General features: G+C 47.5%; 1 protein-coding gene across 1 annotated transcript in view; it reads right to left on the reverse strand.

The window, feature by feature from the left end:
• Positions 1 to 20,375, reverse strand: part of LOC119976556 (protein MB21D2) — a 50,740-nt gene extending 30,365 nt beyond the window's left edge. The window contains exons 1-2 of the mRNA XM_038817135.1: positions 20,216 to 20,375; positions 19,751 to 19,952 (exon numbers count right to left, since the gene is read on the reverse strand). Of these exons, the coding sequence (XP_038673063.1) occupies positions 19,751 to 19,952 (202 nt within the window). The 5' untranslated portion in view covers positions 20,216 to 20,375. The remainder of the gene's footprint in view (positions 1 to 19,750; positions 19,953 to 20,215) is intronic.
• Between the last annotated feature and the right edge of the window lie 246 nt (positions 20,376 to 20,621).

A 20,621-nucleotide genomic window follows, 5' to 3' on the forward strand; every position in this document is an offset into this window, starting at 1 on the left:
GTCAACGTCACAAAGACATATTTTCTCTTCCTTTTCACATTGCTGCTTGTGGGAGCTTCCTGTGCGCAAAGTGGCTGCGCATTTCCTACATGACAACTGTAGCTACACTCCCAAAAGTATTTCACTGGCTGTCGGGGACGTTCGTAGGTTGTGGTAGGTGCTACAGAAATGCAGCTTTTCCTGTTCCCAGCTTTCCGTTAAACCAATTTCTGTTAGCCCATCCCCTAATTCCTTCTACCTCCTGCTGAAATCTAGGTGGATTGGCCATGCTAAATTGCCCGTAGTGTCCTAAAAGGTAAGGTTCGGGGAGGGGGGGGGGTTGTTGGGTTACGGGTATAGGGTGGATATGTGGGTTTGAGTAGGGTGATCATTGCTCAGCACAACATCGAGGGCCGAAGGGCCTGTTCTGTGCTGTACTGTTCTATGTTCTATGTTCCCCCGACCCCCACCTCACATTGAGACACTTAACATAGAACATAGAACAGTACCTTTAGCCCTCGATGTTGTCCCGAGCCTTGTTTGAAACCAAGATCAAGCTATCCCACTCTCTGTCATTCTGGTGTGCTGCATGTGCCTATCCAATAACCTCTTGAAGTTCCTAATGTGTCCGACTCCACTATCACAGCAGGCACCCCATTCCACACCCTAATCACTCTCTGAGTAAAGAACCTACCTCTGACATCCCTCCTATATCTCCCACCCTGAACCTTATGGTTATGCCCCCTTGTAACAGCTACATCCACCCGAGGAAATAGTCTCTGAATGTCCGCTCTATCTATCCCCCTCATCATCTTATAAAACTCTATTAAGTCGCCTCTCATCCTCCTCCGCTCCAAAGAGAAAAGCCCTAGCTCCCTCAACCTTTCCTCATAAGGCCTATCCTGCAAACCAGGCAGCATCCAGGTAAATCTCCTTTGCACCCTTTCCAATGCTTCCACGTCCATCCTATAATGAGGTGACCAGAACTGCACACAATACTCCAAATGTGGTCTCACCAGGGTCATGTACAGTTGCAGCATAACCCCGCGGCTCTTAAACTCAAGCCCCCTGTTAATAAACACTAACACACTATAGGCCTTCTTCACGGCTCTATCCACTTGAGTGGCAACCTTCAGAGATCTGTGGACATGAACCCCAAGATCTCTCTGTTCCTCCACATTCCTCAGAACCCTGCCGTTGACCCTGTAATCCGCATTCAAATTTTTCGTACCAAAATTAATCACCTCGTACTTATCAGGGTTAAACTCCATCTGCCATTTTTCAGCCCAGCTCTGCATCCTATTAATGTACCTTTGCAGCCTACAACAGCCCTCCACCTCATCCACGACTCTACCAATCTTGGTGTCATCAGGCAAATCCTGCCTGACAGGGACATACCTATCAAGGACACGCAGTATTTGTTCCTTGAACAAGCTCCACTTTTCATTTGTGCCTTTCCCTGACTGTTCCCATCTTATGCCCCCTAATTCTTGCCTAATCGCATCATAATTACCCCTCCCCCAATTATAAACCTTGCCCTGCCGTATGGCCCTATCCCTCACCATTGCAATAGTGAAAGACACCAAATTGTGGTCACTATCTCCAAAGTGCTCTCCCACAAACAAATCTAATACTTGGACCGGTTCATTACCCATTACCAAATCCAATGTGGCCCTACCTCTTGTCGGCCTATCCACATATTGTGTCAGGAAACCCTCCTGCACACACTGTACAAAAACTGCCCCATCCTAACTGTTCGACCTATAGAGGTTCCAATTAATATTTGGAAAGTTAAAGTCACCCATGACAACTACTTTGAGACCTTCACACCTATCCATTATCTGGTTTGCAATTTCTTCCTCCACACCTCTTTGACACCCGCTGACCCATTCGGGAAATTGCGCAAGACAATTTCATATCATTTTCGACTGGCTGCTTTAAATCTCTCTATTTGGGAGACCCTCCCAATTAATGCTGCCGCACACATTCAGAAACCTACCCCCACCCCCCTACATTCAGAAACCTCCCTCCCCCCTGGCTTCCCGCTAATACTGGCACACTCCTGGGAGATCTCCTGAAGTATGGATACACTCCTCTGGACCCTGTTTGACCTTCTACTCCTGTGAAACCTCGTGAGACATTTTACTGTGTTAAAGTCTCTATTTAAATACAAGTTCCTCTTTGTTCCCGAAAGGTATTTGTTGATGCAAGTGTGTGTTTCACAGAATTATTGAATCAAAGAATTTACAGTGCAGAATGAAGCCGTTCAGCCCATCGAGTCTGCACCAGCCCTTGGAAAGAGCACCCACCTTCAGCTCACACATTCACCCTATCCCAGTGAACTCAGTAACCCCACCCAACCTTTTTGGAGACCAAGGGCAACAAACCGCTAATAAACACAGGAAAGCAAATGACAACTCACCATCGCCACTCCCCCGCCAAACCCCACCTCAAACTACCCACCGCATACACTTTACAATGAACACAAAGCTCCTCCCAGTCCATGGTCCCTCATAACACCCATCGCCTCCTCGGACGAGTCAGAATAAAACTCCTGTGTCACCCCACAAGCGGGCAGGGTACAAAACCCCAAACTTTACTCCCTTATTAAAAAGAGGGAAACCTATATCTGATTGAACACGGCTGTCCTCTTCGCCAACTCAGGTCCAGGTAGGCCCGCAGCTCACTCCCTTCCCAGGTGCATTTCCCGGTCTGCCTCGCCCATTTCAAGGTCTTTTCTTTGTCCAAGAATCGATGCAGCCGCAGCCACATCCCCATCGGGCGGATCCCCCACCTGCAGCCCTGTGCGCTCGGTCCACCTCAAGGGGTCGGTCAAAGACCCCCTTCCCCTTCAACTTCTCCAGCATCCTCACCACATTTTGGCAGCCTCCTCTCCCTCGATACCCTCCGGCAACCCTCAGCTTCTGTCTCCTGGAGCAGTTCTCGTTAATTCCCCTCTCAGCCTCTTCTTGCAGTCCAACACCATCCCCTACTCCGTCTCCAACAAGGCCAACCGCTCCTCATGCTTCCCTTCCGCCTTCTGAATTGCCAGGCCCTGAGCCTCCAGCCTCTGCCCCCCTCAATCAATCGCATCTCTGAGCGGCTCCACCACCTTGACCAGGTCCTCTGCTGCAGAGATTTTCCATTCAAAAACCCGACCGGCTGCTCCGATCACTGGACGGGTGGCGTTGCCCCCTTGCCCTCCACCATCTTAAACCTATAATGCACCACAAAAACTGTCCTCCTCCAACTGCTCTCTCTTTCTCGTGGCACTTCACATCCTCGGATCCATACACTGTCCTCACCAGGGGAGTGTTACCTTCCCTCAGCACTCGCACCCCTTTGGCCGTCAAACAAAACACCCATACAGGTGGGGAAGGACCAACAAAATCCACCTGGAGCAGGAGCCACCAAAAACGTGACCGCTCACTCCATGGCCGCCACCGGACGTCCCACTTTCTGCCTGGCTGGAATTGACCGGAGCAGTACGATACAAGGCAGCTTGTTCTGATGTGGGCCCCTGTGGAATTGGCCTCAGGACACGTTCAACTGGTGACGCAGAGTCTAAACAAGTCGCCTGCTGCTCCAGTGAAGATTTACATCAGTAAATAAATCTTCCAGCCTCAAAATTAATTCTTTTGATGTCAGCCAACCGCCAGCATGCACTCGTGGTTTATCTCAATAAAGCCTTTATGAAAGCCAGGCTATCGACAAGCCAATGGAATTAAAATCGCCTTTTATGTCCTAGGTTACAGACCCCAGCAGAGTGCGTGGGCGATGTGGAGCCATGCTGCAATCACTAACGTGCCCTCCCTCCCTATCGCCCGAGGTCAGATTGTTGAAATGCCAATCGCTCATGACTAAACATCCACCCTTCAAATGAAAAACAACCTTCAAACAAAGGCTTTGTCCAGGTCTTAGACCTGCTGATATGGCTCACTGGTATTGACTGAGGAATGCTGCACCACGTCCAGAGCATAAACAAATCAGGTGGGTCTCTGGCGGGCTGTTAGAGTCGGCCATTACCTTCCACTTACAGTTTCTGCTCGGTGTACAGACAGAGCAGTCAATGCCTCAATTGTTCAGTTTGGTTTGGAGGCACAACTCACTTCCAAAACAAACACAGCTCTGCATGTTTAACTAAGTTTAAAGATCGTCGCAATTATACTCCTTACAACTCAGCAATGGTAACAGCTGTGTGTATGTGCTAACTGACAACTATTTGCGTTTATTCATAAACAGCACAGTGTGGCACACATAAATATCTGCATACTTGGGCTGTTAATCTATCAATGTGTTAATCCTTGTGTGCCTGTGTAAACATGTTACTTTGTGTACACGTAAGCATGTGTTTGTTCAAATTAAGTGAGTATGGAGGGTGTGCACGAGTGTTTGTGTCTTCACATGTTTGCACACTTGTGCCAGCAGTTGCACAAAGTGTTTCCCAACTTCACTCCGAGCTTTGAGTTTAAGTTACGTCTGCTTGTCCAGAAAAAAAGATTTTCTCGATCTGTCCCATCAATTGTTTTTACACTTGGGTACAGTACTGATGGGGACTGGTCTGTCACTGTATAACACTGGGGTACAGTACTGGTGGGGACGGGTCTGTCACTGTATAACACTGGGGTACAGTACTGGTGGGATGGGTCTGTCACTGTATAACACTGGGGTACAGTACTGGTGGGGATGGGTCTGTCACTGTATAACACTGGGGTACAGTACTGGTGAGGACGGGTCTGTCCCTGTATAATACTGGGGTACAATACTGGTGGGGATGGGTCTGTCACTGTATAACACTGGGGTACAGTACAGGTGGGTACAGGTCTGTCACTGTATAACACTGGGGTACAGTACTGGTGGGGACGGTTCTGTCACTGTATGACACTGGGGTACAGAACTGGTGGGGACAGGTCTGTCACTGTATAACACTGGGGTACAGTACTGGTGGGGACAGGCCTATCACTGTGGTACAGTACTGGTGGGGATGGGTCTGTCACTGTATAACACTGGGGTACAGTACTGGTGGGGACGGGTCTGTCCCTGTATAACACTGGGGTACAGTACTGATGGGGATGGGTCTCCTCACTGTATAACACTGGGGTACAGTACTGGTGGGGATGGGGCTGTCACTGTATAACACTGGGGTACAGTACTGGTGAGGACGGGTCTGTCCCTGTATAATACTGGGGTACAATACTGGTGGGGACGGGTCTGTCACTGTATAACACTGGGGTACAGTACTGATGGGGACTGGTCTGTCACTGTATAACACTGGGGTACAGTACTGGTGGGGACGGGTCTGTCACTGTATAACACTGGGGTACAGTACTGGTGGGATGGGTCTGTCACTGTATAACACTGGGGTACAGTACTGGTGGGGATGGGTCTGTCACTGTATAACACTGGGGTACAGTACTGGTGAGGACGGGTCTGTCCCTGTATAATACTGGGGTACAATACTGGTGGGGATGGGTCTGTCACTGTATAACACTGGGGTACAGTACTGGTGGGGACGGTTCTGTCACTGTATAACACTGGGGTACAGTACTGGTGGGGACAGGTCTGTCACTGTATAACACTGGGGTGCAGTACTGGTGGGGACGGTCTGTCACTGTACAACACTGTGGTACAGTACTGGTGGGGATGGGTCTGTCACTGTATAACACTGGGGTACAGTACTGGTGGGGACGGGTCTGTCCCTGTATAACACTGGGGTACAGTACTGATGGGGATGGGTCTGTCACTGTATAACACTGGGGTACAGTACTGGTGGGAATGGGGCTGTCACTGTATAACACTGTGGTACAGTACTGGTCTGTCACTGTATAACACTGGGATACAGTACTGGTGGGGACGGTTCTGTCACTGGATGACACTGGGGTACAGTACTGGTGGGGATGGGTCTGTCACTGTATAACACTGGGGTACAGTACTGGTGGGTACGGGTCTGTCACTGTATAACACTGGGATACAGTACTGGTGGGGACGGTTCTGTCACTGTATAACACTGGGGTACAGTACTGGTGGGGACAGGTCTGTCACTGTATAACACTGGGGTACAGTACTGGTGGGGACGGGTCTGTCCCTGTAGAACACTGGGGTACAGTACTGATGGGGATGGGTCTGTCCCTGTATAATACTGGGGTACAGTACTGGTGGGGACGGTTCTGTCACTGTATGACACTGGGGTACAGTACTGGTGGGGACGGTTCTAGCACTGTATAACACTGGGGTACAGTACTGGTGGGGACAGTTCTGCCGCTGTATAACACCGGGGTACAGAACTGGTGGGGACGGGTCTGTCACTGTATAACACTGGGGTACAGTACTGGTGGGGACAGTTCTGCCGCTGTATAACACTGGGATACAGTACTGGTGGGGACGGTTCTGCCGCTGTATAACTGGGGCACAGTACTGGTGGGGACGGTTCTAGCACTGTATAACACTGGGGTACAGTACTGGTGGGGACAGTTCTGCCGCTGTATAACACTGGGATACAGTACTGGTGGGGACGGTTCTGCCGCTGTATAACTGGGGCACAGTACTGGTGGGGACGGGTCTGTCACTGTATAACACTGGGATACAGTACTGGTGGGGACGGTTCTGTCACTGTATGACACTGGGGTACAGTACTGGTGGGTACAGGTCTGTCACTGTATAACACTGGGATACAGTACTGGTGGGGACGGTTCTGTCACTGTATGACACTGGGGTACAGTACTGGTGGGGACAGTTCTGCCGCTGTATAACACCGGGGTACAGTACTGGTGGGGACGGTTCTGTCACTGTATGACACTGGGGTACAGTACTGGTGGGGACAGTTCTGCCGCTGTATAACACTGGGGCACAGTACTGGTGGGGACTGGTCTGTCACTGTATAACACTGGGGTACAGTACTGGTGGGTACAGGTCTGTCACTGTATAACACTGGGATACAGTACTGGTGGGGACGGTTCTGTCACTGTATGACACTGGGGTACAGTACTGGTGGGGACGGTTCTGTCACTGTATGGCACTGGGGTACAATACTGGTGGTGATGTGCATGTATCTCTCTACAAGCTAAAAAGTGTTCATTTGGGTGATTTCAAAAGGTATAACTGCTCTCATTAGTGAATTTAAACCTGATCTCTGTGTTAAAAGGGTCTTTTGTCTTCTGGATGTTGTTTGGGAATTTATCAAGGGTTATCTATAGCGTGCTGTATTCTTTGGGGATTTATGATGTTGATAGTTGTTAAGATGTTTACTGTGGGTTTATAAAGTGTTGACTGGTTTCATGAACAAACATTGCATTAATGTGAAAAGTACTGTAACACTCTGTTGACTAACACCTGAAAGGCAGACCCATGTGCTCCTCATCACCACAATAAATTCAAAGTAAAGGGTCAGGTGAACTCCATGATACACTTTGGGGTTCTCTAAACTCCGGACTTTAACAAATTGGGGGCTCGTCCAGGATAAAAGTCTATCTATTGGATTGGCTGAGTGAACTTAAAGACAGTGAGGGGTGAGCATATTGTGGGTGCTTTTCTGGTGTGGTATTTCAGCTTATGTAGGGAGTGTGCTGTGGACAATGGCTCTTTCAGAAGCTCTGAGGTTTCTGGTGGTGAAGACGGTCACACGCAGTACCTTATGGACAGAGACTAAAAACACGCTTTTAGATTTGGCAAAAACATTGCAACTAACATTACCTGACAAAATGCAAAAAGATGAGGTAATTTTGGCAGTGGCTAATTATTTAAAGTTGCCTGAGATACAGTGCGACTCATGGAAATGGAAAAAATTCAGTTACAAATTAAACAAATGGAACATGAGAAAGAATAAAAGCAGCTTGAATACGAAAGAGAGAGAGAGGAAATAGAAAGAGAGAGAGTTTGAACTTCAGAAAATGGCCATGAAACATTGAGTCAGTTAAAATTGGCAGGTGTAAAGGGAAACGTACAGTTGGATGATAGTGATGAGGATAGTGAAAAAGAGCGTCACAGTCGAAGGCGTGGCAGGGATCTATTTAAATATGTCCAAGCATTGCCAAGGTTTGACGAGAAGGATGTAGAAGCTGTTTTCATTTCATTTGAGGAGAAGGTGGGTGAACAAATGAAATGGCCACAGGACATGAGAGTATTGCTGATTCAAACAAAGCTGGGAGGTAGGGCTAGTGAAGTGTTTGCATCACTACTGGAGGAGGTATCTGGGTCATATGAGGTGAAAGAATCCATCTTAGGTGCATATGAACTAGTGCCTGAAGCCTACAGACAAAGGTTTAGAAATTTAAGGAAAGAATTTGGTCAAACATACATGGAGATTGAAAGGCTCAGAGTAATTTTGAATGTTGGATAAGGGCTTTGAAAATAGACCAAACGTATGAAGCTCTCAGAGAAATTATACTTTTGGAGGAGTTTAAAAATTCAATTCCTGATGTAGTGAGAACTCATGTGGAAGAGCAGAGGGTTAAAACTGTGAGATTAGCAGCAGAAATGGCAGATGATTATGAATTAGTTCATAAATCAAAGTTTGGATTCCGACATCAGTTTCAGCCTGTGAGGGATAGAAACTGGGGACATGAGAAATACTCAAGTGGTAAAGGTAAAGGTGATATGATGGGAGATAATAAGGAGAATGTACCTCAGATTTAAAAATAAATCCAGGAGGGTGGAAAAGAGATGAAAAGTTTCAAATGTTTTCACTGCAGTAAACTAGGCCATGTAAAGTCACAGTGTTGGTGGTTGAAGAAAAGCACTGGGAAGGCTGATGTGGTAAAACAGGATAAGACAGTGGGGTTTGTTAAAGTGGTAAAGGAAAGCCCAAGTGAAGCTAAGGAGGGATGTAGTTTGGGAAGAATGTTGCCAGAAAAGGTGGTAATATGTGGAATTCAGGGCGAGAGGAGTAGCGTTCCATTATATAAGGTAAGGTTGGAAAGTCCAGTGAAGAGTGGGGAAGTGGTAGTAGGAGTAATAGAGAAACTATCTTGTCCAGGAATACAGTTTATCTTGGGTAATGATATAACTGGATCGCATGTGGGAGTGATGCCTACTGTGATTGATAAGCCAGTGGAAAATCAGACAAAAGTGTTGAAGGACGAATATCCTGGGATTTTTCCGGATTGTGGAATAACAGGGTCGCAAAGTCACAGGTTAAGACAAGAGAGGAGAAATCAAAGAGTGAAGATGAAGTTGAAGTGCAATTATCAGAAACGATTTTTGATCAGATGGTTGAAAAAGAACAAGAACAGGTGGAGGATGAGGCGGATAGTTTTAGTTCAGGATAATAGGCGGAGTTACAACAGAAAGATGTAGAAATAAAACGGATGTATCAGAAAGCATACACGGAAGAGGAATCTGAGTGTATGCTGGAGTGTTATTACCGTAAAAATGATGTCTTGATGAGAAAATGGAGACCTTTACATATGCAGGCGGATGAAAAGTGGGCAGAAGTTCATCAAGTAGTATTGCCGGTAGGGTATAGAAAGGAGGTGTAGCACATGAGGTACCAGTGGGAGGTCATTTGGGAGTAGGGAAAACGCAAGCTAAAATCCAAAAACATTTTTATTGGCCTGGACTACATAAAGATGTCGTTAAATTTTGTTGATCATGTCACACATGTCAAGTGATAGGGAAACCTCAAGCAGTGATAAAGCCAGCGCCCATAATGCCCATTCCAGCATTTGAGGAACCTTTTAGACTCACGCTCTGGAGGTCACAACTGCTTCACATCTCTTGGATGAGCAACCGCCAGCAACATGTCCCTCGATGCCGAAATAAACGACAGGTTTGCCAAGGCTGCAGCTGTCGTGTCAAAAGTTGAAAAGTTCAGTGTGGACCAACAGCAAACTGACCAAAAATACGAAGCTCCGTGTGTTCCAGGCGTGTTTCTCGGCTCTCTCCTTTACAGGAGCAAGACAGGGTCACCTCATGCAAGCCAAGCGAAGAGGCTGAGCAGCTTTCATCTTTGCTCCCTCAGCCGAATATTGGGCATCTCCTGGAAAGACAGAGTGCTGAGTATGGAGGTAGACCAGTCTGCAGCGATCCCCGGCATGTTTGCTCTCTTGAGACAGCGGTGACTTTGGCTGGGTCGTGCAAGCCCAAGGTCATGCTCCTTGGTGAGCTTGCTATTGGCATGGGACCAACAGGTCACCCATGTCTGCAATACGTTGGGCAGCACAAGTGGGTAGCACTGTGGCTTCACAGTGCCAGGGTCCCAGGTTCGATTCCCGGCTTGGGTCACTGTCTGTGCGGAGTCTGCACGTTCTCCCCGTGTCTGGGTGAGAGTTTCCTCCGGGTGCTCCGATTTCCTCCCACAGTCCAAAGACGTGCAGGTTAGGTGGATTGGCCATGATAAATTGCCCTTAGTGACCAAATAGGTTAGGAGGGGTTATTGGGATAGGGTGGAAGTGAGGGTGGAAGTGAGGGCTTAAGTGGGTCAGTGCAGACTTGATGGGCTGAATGGCCTCCTTCTGCACTGTATGTTTTATTTTCTATGAACACCTGAAAGGCAGGCCTGTGTGCTGCCCATAACCACAATAAATTCAAGGTTAAGGGTCAGGTGAACTCCATGAAACACTTTGGGGTTCTATAAACCCGAGACTTTAACCCTGGTGGGGACAGGTCTGTCACTGGATAACACTGGGGTACAGTACTGCTGGGGATGGGTCTGTCAGTGTATAACACTGGAGTACAGTACTGGTGGGACGGGTCTGTCACTGTATAACACTGGGATACAGTACTGGTGGGGACAGGTCTGTCACTGTATAACACTGGGGTACAGTACTGGTGGGACGGGTCTGTCACTGTATAACACTGGGGTACAGTACTGCTGGGGACAGGTCTGTCACTGTATAACACTGGGGCACAGTAATGGTGGGGACGGGTCTGTCGCTGTATAACACTGGGGTACAGTACTGGTGGGGACGGGTCTGTCACTGTATAACACTGGGGTACAGTACTGGTGGGGACGGGTCTGTCACTGTATAACACTGGGGTACAGTACTGGTGGGGACGGGTCTGTCACTGTATAACACTGGGGTTAGGTACTGATGGGGACGGGTCTGTCACTGTATAACACTGGGGTACAGTACTGGTGGGGACGGGTCTGTCACTGTATAACACTGGGGTACAGTACTGGTGGGGACGGGTCTGTCACTGTACACACTGGGGTACAGTACTGGTGGGGACAGGCCTATCACTGTATAACACTGGGGTACAGTACTGGTGGGGACGGGTCTGTCACTGTATAACACTGGGATACAGTACTGGTGGGACGGGTCTGTCACTGTATAACACTGGGGTACAGTACTTCTGGGGAAAGGTCTGTCACTGTATAACATTGGGGTACAGTAATGGTGGGGACGGGTCTGTCACTGTATAACACTGGGATACAGTACTGGTGGGGATGGGTCTGTCACTGTATAACACTGGGGTACAGTACTGGTGGGGACAAGTCTGTCACTGTATAACACTGGGGTACAGTACTGGTGGGGATGGGTCTGTCGCTGTAGAACACTGGGTTACAGTACTGGTGGGGACGGGTCTGTTACTGTATAACACTGGGGTACAGTACTGGTGGGGCTGGGTCCATCACTGTACACACTGGGGTACAGTACTGATGGGGACGGGTCTGTCTCTGTATAACACTGGGGTACAGTACTGGTGGCGACGGGTCTGTCACTGTATAACACTGGGGTACAGTACTGATGGGGACAGGTCTGTCACTGTATAACAGTGGGATACAGTACTGGTGGAGACGGGTCTGTCACTGTATAACACTGGGGTACAGTACTGGTGGGGATGGGTCTGTCACTGTATAACACTGGGGTACAGTACTGGTGGGGACAGGTCTGTCACTGTATAACATTGGGGTACAGTACTGATGGGGGAGGGTCTGACACTGTATAACACTGGGGTACAGTACTGGTGGGGACGGGTCTGTCACTGTATAACACTGGGGTACAGTACTGGTGGGGACGGGTCTGTCACTGTATAACACTGGGGTACAGTACTGGTGGGGATGGGTCTGTCGCTGTATAACACTGGGGTACAGTACTGTTGCGGACGGGTCTGTCACTGTATAACACTGGGGTACAGTACTGGTGGGGAAGGGTCTGTCACTGTATAACACTGGGGTACAGTACTGGTAGGGGCGGGTCTGTCACTGTATAACTGGTGGTGATGGATTAATTTGAGGTGATGATTTCAAACTCGTTCAGAAAGCTCTGATTACAACATTTCGGCAGTGACTAGATTTCAAAAGTACCTCATTCCGACAAGGTTCTTTTTGACATGAAATAAAGTATAAGTGCCATTCGATGTGAAGTTTTGTGACAGTGAATTGGCTGAAACTGAATATAGTGTGTGCTGGTTTTAATCCCATTGAGAAAGTATGGCGTACAGGGAGGGGGACAGCAGAGCTCATGTAATCACACATCCCCCCCCCACCCTGCCCCAGCAACACCCATTCCCAGCACACAGCCCACTACAATAGCTCAATGGCTGACTTCATCACTGTTTTGTGAACTGCAGGAATGTGTACACAATCTAATCTAATCCCCTTTCACATCACCAACTCTGACATTCCTGCCCCAATATGCAGGACAATCACCACTTTATACCAGCAACTATGAACAAAATCCCGTCCTTTATCTGGCACCCGATCCACATGAATTCGGCTGCCATAAATACACTCCGCGTATAATGAACAACGTTTTGGGAAATTATTCTTGGCAAACTGAGCAGCAAATTGCAAACCAGCAAATAAGGCTGCATACAGCGCTGCTGTTATATTACTGGACTGGGAATCCAGGGAATAAGAGTCTCAATTGAGTTTTCAATAACAAATCTGCATTTCTAGTAACTCCTTTCACAACCCGAGGTCCCAAACTGTTTCTAGTAAAAAAAAAGTATTTTTCAAATGTGGTCACTGTTGTCTGTAGCGCAGAACACTGGAGATAATTCCTCCACTCTTCTTCAAAATACAGATTGTGGGGTCTTCCATATCAACCCGACGGAGCTGTCAGGGCCTTGGATCTTAACATCTCATCCAAAACACAGCACCAATGATAGTGTAGCACTCCCTCACCGCCCCGGCACTCCCCCAGACCTGCACCAGGACCCCCCCTCCCCCCAGCACTCCCCCACCGCCCCGGCACTCCCCCAGACCTGCACCAGGACCCCCCCTCCCCCCAGCACTCCCCCACCGCCCCAGCACTCCCACACCGCCCCGGCACTCCCCCAGACCTGCACCAGGACCCCCCCCCCCCCCAGCACTCCCCCACCGCCCCAGCACTCCCACACCGCCCCGGCACTCCCCCAGACCTGCACCAGGACCCCCCCACCACCCCAACACTCCCCCCACCGCCCCAGCGCTCCCCCCACCGCCCCCCCCAGACCTGCACCAGGACCATCAGCCTAGACGGTGCTTTTCTGGCCACATTCTGGAACTTGCAAAACACAGCATTTTGAGGAATGTTGAGGGGAATAGAAGAGATTCTTTGGGATACTTCATAAGCAAAGGATTGAAGAGTAAACAGGGGCTGGCCTTGCAATGTGTGTCAAGTTAGCCAATGTCTGTGGAGGGGAACGCCGAACTGCTCTCCAAACTCCTCAGAGTACAGAACGGAGAGATCAGGTGGAGTTTGTGCTCCTGAACTCTTACGCAGCCACACCTGTTGGCAAGTGCATGTGAATGTCTGAGGACAAGACCTGGCCGTGATGGTCTCACAGTCGAATAGTCTATCGACCCTCAGTTTTTTAGCCTCAGACATGAAGAGCAGCCACTTGGGCAAGGCACCAGAATGCCACTACACACAAAAAGTCGGTACCTAGATTCAAAAGAGGCAGCAAGAACATTGGAATGGGAAGCTGAAGGGTTTAATTATTCATAAGAACTAAACAATGCATCAAACCCTTCAGAAAATGTGTAGTTCAGAAGTTTGAACTACTGGAGCTGCTTAAAATGATAAAGTAATTTGGTAGCTGTCGGGATATCATAGTTGTGTTGTAATTCACCGACTGACCACTAGGAGTCTCACTATTATACAAGTGATGGTCAAGTCAGGTGACCTCAGACTGGCTGGAGGGAGAGCTTGCTTGTGCATGTTAATACTGTTATTCATCAATTGTTTTGTGTATAGATTACCCACAGTTAATGTTAATAAATTGTTTATAGCTTGAGCGACAAGTGTTCTTGCAATAAGTCAGGCCATCTGACAAGAACATTACAGAAGCTATAGAGGGAGATAGAAAAATGATTCTCCTCTGGAAGAGGAGCCCTGAACAAGGGGAACACCATCATAAAGTGCCAGCTGGATTGTTTAGTGCGGAGGTCAGAAAGAACCCGAGCTGAAGGCTTTGACAGTTCAATGAACACACATAACTGGAGAAGGCAACTCAACCCCTTCGAGCCTGTTCTGCCCGGCAATAATATCATAGCTGATGGTCACATAGCAAGGACACAGATTCAAACTTCTGGGCAGTGATGGAGTTTGGAATATGAGGAAGAACTTTTTTTTTTTAAAAAAGAAAAACACAGCGAGTGATAATGATGTGGAACTCGCTGCCTACGAGGGGCGGGGGAGCGGAGCAGACGATGAATGATTTCAAAAGGACATTAGATGGACACCGGAGGGAAATACATTTGCAGTTTTATGGGGTGGAGTGGGTTGGGGGGGGGGGGGGTCCGACTGGATTGCTCTTCAGAGAGCGAGCATGAACTTGATGGGCGAAATGGCCTCCAGCTGTAATGACTCTACAATTCAACTCTGCTCCGCTAATTCTCTCAGTAACACACAGAGTGACAAGTAACTGTACAACTAAACGTAAATCAATCTGGCTGAATTCCAAAGAATTTAAAAAAAAATTTAGAGTACCCAATTATTTTTTTTTTCCCCCAATTAAGGGGCAATTTATCGTGGCCAATCCACCTAACCAGCACATCTTTGGGATGTGGGAGTGAGACACATGCAGACATGTGCAAACTCCGCACGGCCAGGGCCGGGATTCGAACCCGGGTCTTCAGCACCGCAGTGAATTCCAAAGAATTTAAGTGTATTCATACGAACATAAAACAAGGAGCTGGAGTAGGCCATTCATACCCTCAAGCGTGCTCCGCCATTTAATCTGTAACCTGCCGACCCCCCCCAATAATATATAGCCTCAGAAGAAGGGTAAGTAGATTTCGGACTGAGTTTAGGAGGAACTTCTTCACCCAAAGGGTTGTGAATCTATGGAATTCCTTGCCCAGTGAAGCAGCTGAGGCTCCTTCATTAAATGTTTTTAAGATAAAGATAGATAGTTTTTTGAAGAATAAAGAGATTAAGGGTTATGGTGTTCGGGCCGGAAAGTGGAGCTGAGTCCACAAAAGATCAGCCATGGTCTCATTGAGTGGCAGAGCAGGCTCGAGGGGCCAGATGGCCTACTCATGCTCCTAGTTCTTATGTTCTTGTGATGCAAATTCAATAAAATCATTTTAAATAACAGCACAATCCTGAGATTGTTAACTTTAAGGTTACACTAAGGTGAACTAAATGCCTTACAGCCCAGGACTATACTGGCCGTGACCTCAAATTCTCGACATGATCTTCCGACTCTGATCCACCCTTGAAAAGTGGCAGCTAAACATTTTTTATCATTTCTCTGCTGTTTCTTCGGCTTTAAGATGTGCAGTCTACCCAACCTCCCTTCATTATTAGAACGCACACGCACACGCGCACGCGCACACGCACGCGCACACGCACACGCACACGCGCACACACACGCGCACACACACGCGCACACACACACACACACACACACACACACGTATGGTGCATCATCTCACTTAAATCAGTCACAGAGCGAGCTCACTTCAGCACATTTTGTGAATCGGGACCTCAAGAACATTAAAAGTCCAGTCGGACTCGGACCCCACCCCCCACCCCACCCAGTATTGTCCAGTGATGAGTCTGAGCAGTGGGGACATAGGAGTAGGGCGAGGTCATCGAGCCCCTCAAGCCTGTTCCTCCATTCATGACTGATCTGTGAAGGGGCTGTTTAGCACTGGGCTAAATCACTGGCTTTTAAAGCAGACCAAGGCAGGCCAGCAGCACGGTTCAATTCCCGTACCAGCCTCCCCAAACAGGCGCCGGAATGTGGCGACTAGGGGCTTTTCACAGTAACTTCATTTGAAGCCTACTCGTGACAATAAGCGATTTTCTTTTCATTTTCATGTAGCACTACATTCCTGCATTTGCCCCTTATCCCTTAGTACCTTTGAAAAAAAAATCAGACTCAGATTTAAAAGTTTACATTTGACCCAAAATCATTTGTTTGTGGAAGAGAGTTCCAAGGAAGAGTCAGGATTTGAAATTGAGGTACAGATCAACCATGATCTATCTACACCTGCCCTTTCGAACCTCTTCATGCCGATGAAGAACTCTCGTCGGTCGCTCCTAGTCTCTTTGGAATTTTCTTCCTGAAAAGGTGGTCGAAGTAGAGTCTTTGAATATTTCGAAGGCAAAGGTAGATATATTCTTGGTAAGCAAGAAGGTGAAAGGTTATTGGGGGTCGGTGGGATACAGGTTTGAGGTCACTATCAGATCAGCCATTATCTTATGAAATGGTGGAGCAGAATTGAGGGGTTGAATGGCCTCCTCCCACTCCTTGCTTGTATGAGAGAAGGAAATTTGGGGGGTCGGGGGGGGGGTTAAAGGTTCACCATAATTCACAAAAAAAAACCAGACTGCCGATTAAGGTTCATATTATTGGCTGTTCCCAGTTGTCCTTTTGCCAACAGCAAATCCAGGATGGGGGTGTCAGGAGCCACACAGCATGACAGATTCTGATTGGATGTGCTCCTTGTAGTTTCATCCAATGACTGCCCATTTCAATCAATGTCTCTGACCCAACTTTATAGTTTTATAATTAATTAATAGAAATGTTTGATGAAAATGAGGTTGTAACCGCTCTCTTGGATTTTTCTGCCAGGTGTTGCCTGCACAGTGTCCAGGAGATTTATCTTTAAGTCAGTGTAAAAAGTTGACACCTGTTGGCAGAGCCGAGTTAACATCGAGAGCAGGAACGAGAGTCACTGCAGCACAAGTAGAGTGTTAAACCTGCTCCTTCGTTAGGCTGCGCTCAGTAACATCACCCGGTCACGGCCACAGTGCTTCTGTATACACAGTCCCCACCCCACACAACCGTATAGGAATGATCACCCGCACGTTCTATAAATACACATTTCCAATATCTCCCTCTCCCAAAGGGATCGGGTGATCCCTGGGATCAGTTCTATCGGCACCACATACCCTCCAACATTCACCTTGGGTGGAGAAACTTGGTGGGGAATTTCGAGACAATTTCCGGATATTTGGAGCATGGATCAAGGAAGGCATTCCAGGAAAGGTGCGTGGGTTGGGGAAGGGTAGTTTGTACTCCATCCTTCTTAATGCTCAACAGACTGCAATTAAATAACAAGATGCTTAACTGTTGGAGGCATCACAACATTTGGTGAAGCATTAAACCTGAAGCCTGATTGCCCACTTCGTGAAGGTGAATGATCCCATGGTCACTATTTCGGAGAGGAGCAGAGGAGTTCTCCTCGTATCAATTTTTATCACTCCACCAACATGACCAAGTCAGATTATCTGCTCATTATCCCATTGCTCTTTGTGGGAGCTTGCTGTGGTCTGCCATATTTCCTATATTAGAAGGGCAGCTACATTTCAACAACGTAGCCATTCACCTGAAGAAGGAGCCGTGCTCCGAAAGCTCGTGTTTGAAACAAACCTGTTGGACTTTAACCTGGTGTTGTAAGACTTCTTACTGTGCTCACCCCAGTCCAACGCCGGCATCTCCACATCATGACATTTCAACAAGAGCAACCCAATTGATTCTCAAGCATTTTGGCAAGGCCTTAAGTTACAAAAAGTCCTGTCTAAATGGAAGCCATGATGTGGAGATGCCGGCGTTGGACTGGGGTGAGCAGAGTAAGAAGTCTTACAACACCAGGTTAAAGTCCAACAGGTTTGTTTCAAACACGAGCTTCCGAAAGCTCGTGTTTGAAACAAACCTGTTGGACTTTAACCTGGTGCTGTAAGACTCCTTACTGTCTAAATGGAAGGTCAGGAAAGATTGAGCAGACTGCGACTCTTGTCACTAGAAAAGGAGAAGGCTAAGGGGTGATCAAAATTATAGCGTTTGATCGGACAACTGTTTTGAAGGCGTCGCCACTTGTGGGGAAAAAACAAAACTAGCGGCCATAAATAATAATGATAATTAATCTTTATTAGTGTCACAAGTAGGCTTACATTAACACTGCAATTAAGTTACTGTGAAAAGCCCCTAGTCGCCACATTCCAGCACCTGTTTAGGTCCACAGAGGGAGAATTCAGAATGTCCAATTCACCCAACAGCACAGTCTTTCAGGACTTTGGGAGGAAACCGGAGCACCCGGAGAAAACCCACGCAGACACGGGGAGAACGTGCAGACTCCCCACAGACAGTGACCCAAGCCGGGAATCGAATCTGGGGCCCAGGCGCTGTGAAGCGACAGTGCTAACCACTGTGCTACCATCAGCTCATGGCAGGTGAGGATGGAAGCTCCTGCCCCACGTGGGACAGCGTTATCCTGCCAGGTGTGGCACTCATGCACTGAACCCATTGCCGTTGTATTAATTCTGGTGCAATGTTGTCGCCTAGGTTCTTGATAATTTAGGTAACAGTGATAATATTGATCTAAATTCAGCTATCAACACAGGAAAATATGCCGAGGCACTTCAGTGAAATGGATACCTGGCTAAAAGGCGGAAACTAATAGATTCTACATCAATTGGAAACAAATTGATGTTCTATGATTTACAAATTGCAGTTAGCAGACTGACTTCCCCCTCTTAACTGCTAGCCTATTTCTACAGTGACACTGGGTGTTAAGGGAGCAGCTCACATTCTTACACTTAGAAATGATATTCATCACCCAAGCTATGAGTGGTACAGAACTGCCCAGAGTGGATAATAAGATGTGGGACATAGAATCTCATTTATCAGATGCAGTCCTGTATCTGAAAACGTTCCCAAGGCTACTTCACAGAGACGGAATTCGGCAGTGATGGGGAGTCTTTTTTAAAAACCTAGCGTTTGCAGGTGGAGTGCAAGACAGGCAATTAAGGAATTTCACATTGTCACTGACCAGCAGGAAACTAATGAGTGAAGGGTGGATGGAGGAGTGAATCTCGAGAACGTCATTAGGAGGTAGAATCTGTGCAGACTGTAATTGGCTCTCAGTAGGGACGAGGGATCATTATCCGATGGGATATGTCATACAATCCTCCTTGGAGTACAGCAGTGGGTCTGGTTTGTAACTCTGCATTATTGCCCTCCAGCCAATTTGGTGCCAGTGTGAATTGATTTGAAAGATAATCCTGGACTAAAAAAAAGAGGAATACTTGGGGAGCACAACTCACCAACTTCAACACGATAAGTTGGAGAGGGACAAAAACGGAGAATTGAAATGTATTTCCTCCCACATTGCCCACTGGAATGAAACTCCACAGATTGCAATGATTATTTTGTTTTTTAAAAAATCAGCATTGCCCTTTTAAATAAATATCGCCGTAGTTCACAATCGAGGTGGGTTTTTGAAGCTCCCAATGAATAACAAAATACTGGATTATCCACAGACACAAACTAAAAATCACAATTTGGAAGGCGAAAAGGTGACCTTTAAATATTAAAGCGGGTCCTCCGGCTGCTTTGATCGGCACAGTACCAGTCGGAGCTGTACTTTGGGTTCTGATACAGAATTACTCACCCAGCATGGAGAAGATAAAATCCTTGGCGGTGTGGATTTCCAGGGCTCTGTGATCATCGTATTCCCGCTGATCCTGCTTGGTGAATTCCTGGATCAGCCTGTTCAAGTCCTCGATCCTTGCCCCAGACCTGAAGTCCAGTTCCACCAGTGGTTTAGCTGCACTGGAACAAGGCTTAATGCCTGTTCCGTTCAGAGCCGCCATCTTCCAGTAGTTTTTTTTATGGAAAGGGAGGGGGAGAAAGAGAAAGAGAGAGAGAATATGTTAATTTAAAAAAAGCCAAGGGTGATTTCACACACTGTCCTTCCTCTCTCCTCTCCTCCCTTCTTTTTGACGTTGAGCTATTTTCAGGTAGCTCTTTACAAGCCTCCCAGCCTGCAGGTTCTGCCCCTGAACATGGTCTCTCTCTGTCTCTCTCTCTGTCTGATGAATGAAATCGACCTGGAGCATTGACAATTGAAACTGACCTCGAATCAACAAGCGTGTTACAATGTTGCGCCGGAGACTCTTAAAGCCGCCACCGCCCTCAAACTCAACATGTCCATCCACTCTCGACATATTGCTATTTAATTCCCCCCTTGCTTTAAGAAAAGGGGGAAATCCCTCGAGGATGGAAGTTGTGTACCTTTTGCGAAATTGCAACAAGTGGCTCTCAATTAACTGCAACTCTGATTTGCAACATTGCAGGTTTTACTTTTTATTTTTTAAGAAAAAATAAGTTTTTAAAAAAAACATGCTTTAGACAAAAACCAGGATCAGTGAGCGTGGGAAATGATTGGGGTGCTGGGTCTAACCCATTGTAAAGTAGAACAAGGGGCCTCACGGTAGCATGGTGGTTAGCATCAATGCTTCACAGCTCCAGGGTCCCAGGTT

Source organism: Scyliorhinus canicula, chromosome 13, assembly GCF_902713615.1.
Source record: "Scyliorhinus canicula chromosome 13, sScyCan1.1, whole genome shotgun sequence".
Taxonomy (NCBI): Eukaryota; Metazoa; Chordata; class Chondrichthyes; order Carcharhiniformes; family Scyliorhinidae; genus Scyliorhinus; species Scyliorhinus canicula.